This window comes from Protomyctophum bolini (genome assembly GCF_963924005.1).
Source record: "Protomyctophum bolini genome assembly, chromosome: 13".
NCBI classification, from domain to species: Eukaryota; Metazoa; Chordata; class Actinopteri; order Myctophiformes; family Myctophidae; genus Protomyctophum; species Protomyctophum bolini.
In genome coordinates, this window is record NC_137874.1 from 21322737 (window position 1) to 21325603 (window position 2867).

The 2867-nt window shown below is 43.2% G+C and overlaps 1 protein-coding gene across 2 annotated transcripts in view; it reads right to left on the reverse strand.

Annotated features, from left to right (window-relative positions):
- Nucleotides 1-246: 246 nt before the first annotated feature.
- The window catches only part of LOC308327219 (glucocorticoid receptor-like), a 100915-nt gene continuing 98294 nt past the window's right edge, over nucleotides 247-2867 (reverse strand). For both annotated transcript variants that reach the window (XM_080780464.1, XM_080780463.1), the window contains one exon: nucleotides 247-2303. In XM_080780464.1, coding sequence (XP_080636590.1) covers nucleotides 2151-2303 — 153 coding nt within the window. In that variant the 3' untranslated portion in view covers nucleotides 247-2150. The remainder of the gene's footprint in view (nucleotides 2304-2867) is intronic.

Sequence of the window (2867 nt, forward strand, 5' to 3'; positions counted from 1 at the left end):
ACATTTTGATGCCAACTCAAATACATTTTGAATTCCTCGACTTTTACTTGTAACACAGTATTTCTATATTGCAGTATTGATACTTTTACTTAAGTAAAGACATTTTTTCCACCACTGCCTGTAAGGTATATCTACCTGGAACAGCCCCACAAGGACCCCTGGCTGGGGGTGAGAACCACTGCTCTAGGGCACAGAGTCGTCCCAGTCCCCCCCCCCCCCCCCCAAAAAAAAACAATTTTTTCAATAATGTACCACAGACGGAAGGAAGTGGGGGCCAGAAGAGCTGCTTGCATTACAGACGGCAATCAAACAAACAAAAAAAAGGCTTCAACCACAATGGAAACAAGCGTTTGGCTTTTTTGTGTCATCCATTTGGTGTATTGTTTTTTTAACTCATTGCACAGTAAATCGTCTAGAAAATATTCGATTCAAATTGGCTTTTGGAGAGAGAGAGAGAGAGAGAGAGAGAGAGAAAGAGAGACTCAAATTGCCAGCGCAAGAACAAAGAAACAGATGAATTATGAAAAGAGATCGATTCTCACACAAAATACTGGATAGTTTAGAGATATAACAGCTATACCGTAGGAGCAGCACGAGTAGCCTAAAGCAATGGGATTCTTTTCTTTTTTCTAAAAGGCACAAGTTTTCCCTTTTCAGATGTGTAAACATTTCGGTGAGTATGTTCTGTGTTCCGCGCACGTGTGTGTGTGTGTGTGTGTGTGTGTGTGTGTGTGTGTTTATATGACGAGTGTGTATGCATAAAATCAAACCCCCGTTTTTCAATTTCTTCCCATTGGCCGGATGAATTAAAAAATAATAATAATAAGTACGTATTTGTCAAATACTGTCATGACAGTTGATGACTTGATTTCACAGCTGAAACATTTCCATCGTCCAAAAGGAAAACTGTCTCGGTTCCAGCAGATAGAAATAAAACAAAACAACATGGTCTTTCTCCCCACAGTGTCCTTTCCGTTCATGTCTCCCTTCTGAGTCCAATAACGGGAGTCCTTTTTGAAAATAAGACACACGAGAGAAGAACCCTTGATTACATTTGTCTTCCTGTTGCGGTGGTGCACCCTGGGAATTGAAGTTCACGGGCGGGGGGTTGTACGCACAGTAGTTGCGCGCAGGTGTCGCTGCCTAAGATGGCAGATAGATACAAGCTCACAAGAAGTTCAGTGAGCTTGTATATACGTCTCTGTCGGGTGGAAATATGTCCAAAAACGCTTTACTTTTCCAGAATTAAAATTCAAAAAGCAGCAGATCCGCAAGCTCGAAGCTTGAAGACTGCTACGTTTGACGCCATAGTGTGACCAAGCAGGGCACTAAAAAAAGAGAGGGAAAAGCTGGACAGGACGGTGAGAACAGCCAGCAAAATCATTGGTACCTCGCTGCCCTCCCTGGCAGACATATACCAGCAAAGGTGTATCAAGAGAGCAACTGGTATCACTAAGGATGCCACCCACCCCTCTCACAGCCTGATCTCCCTTTTGCCCTCTGGGAAACGGTACAGGAGCATCAGTGCCAGGACAGAAAGAATGCGGAGAAGCTTCTTTCCCCAGGCAATCAGGCTCCTGAACTCTAGCCTCCCTGGCAGATAGGACATGAACTGCGATCCATGTTCTGTTTTTTTAAATGGTTTTAAATTGTCTTTTATTCTATTAATCTTTTTATGGATCCCTGTAGTTTTTAGGACTTATTTATACTTAGTATTGTCTTGCACTGATAATTTATTATTGTACGAGCCTGTGCTGTCTTTTAACTAGGAGAAACATAATTTCGTTTTTTTCTGCTGCTACAGTTAGAAATGATGACAAAATAAAGCAATCTTGAATCTTGAATCTTAATTTAGGAGGAAACACAAAACAAAGTCAAAATACGGAGAGAAGACGTTTCTGCCCGACACCCGCGCGCAACCTAGCATATAAAGCGGGCTTTGCGCAGCAGTAGCAGGAGGAGCCGTGGACGGTGTCTCTGGTGGAACGGACATGATGGAGGTGTTGTGGAAATCTCTGAGTGGGTGGGCGGGGCTCGCTTGATTGACGGACGGTTGGCTTAGCAGAAGGGGGGGGGGGGGGGGGGGGGATTTGGGGTGTATATATTTTCTTTTAAGGCATTCACAGTTTTTTTTTTTTTTTTTAAGGCAGTCATTTCTGGTGAAACAGTAGTGGCTTGACACTCCCGTCTTTGAATTTTGGTATCTGGTTGGTGATGATCTCCGCCAACATCTCGGGGAACTCCACGCTCAGCGACTTGTTCACGAAGATGTAGAAGCAGATCTGCAGGAGCCCCTCCACCATCTGGAGGATGCACACACACACACACACACACACACACACACACACACACACACACACTGTTTGAATGAATGCCGTTTTATTTAAACCGCTTCAGTTCATCTTTGAAGTTCTGTTGAAATTTGGATGATGGCATTGCACAACACAGCTCAAATGCCATACACGCAAGCACACACACACACACACACACACACACACCACACACACACACACACACACACACACACACACACACACACAGTAGATGAAATACATTCGGTTTCATCTTTGGCGTTTTTGTTGAAATGTTAACGATGACATTGCACAATACAGCTCAACTAGAGAGAGAGGCAGAGAGAGAGAAAGAGAGAGGAAGAAAAGAGACAGACAGACAGACAGACAGATGTGACAATGTTACAATGTGGAACATATTACTTTACTTACGTATTATGATCATGGATGACTATTGCTATGCATTTGATGTATTACCATGTGCCGTTCTTCAGGCTCACTGTTAAATCGCTCTGGATTAAGACCGCTAAATGCTTAAATTGTATATAGGGAGTGTATTCTGTGCACAAAACATGT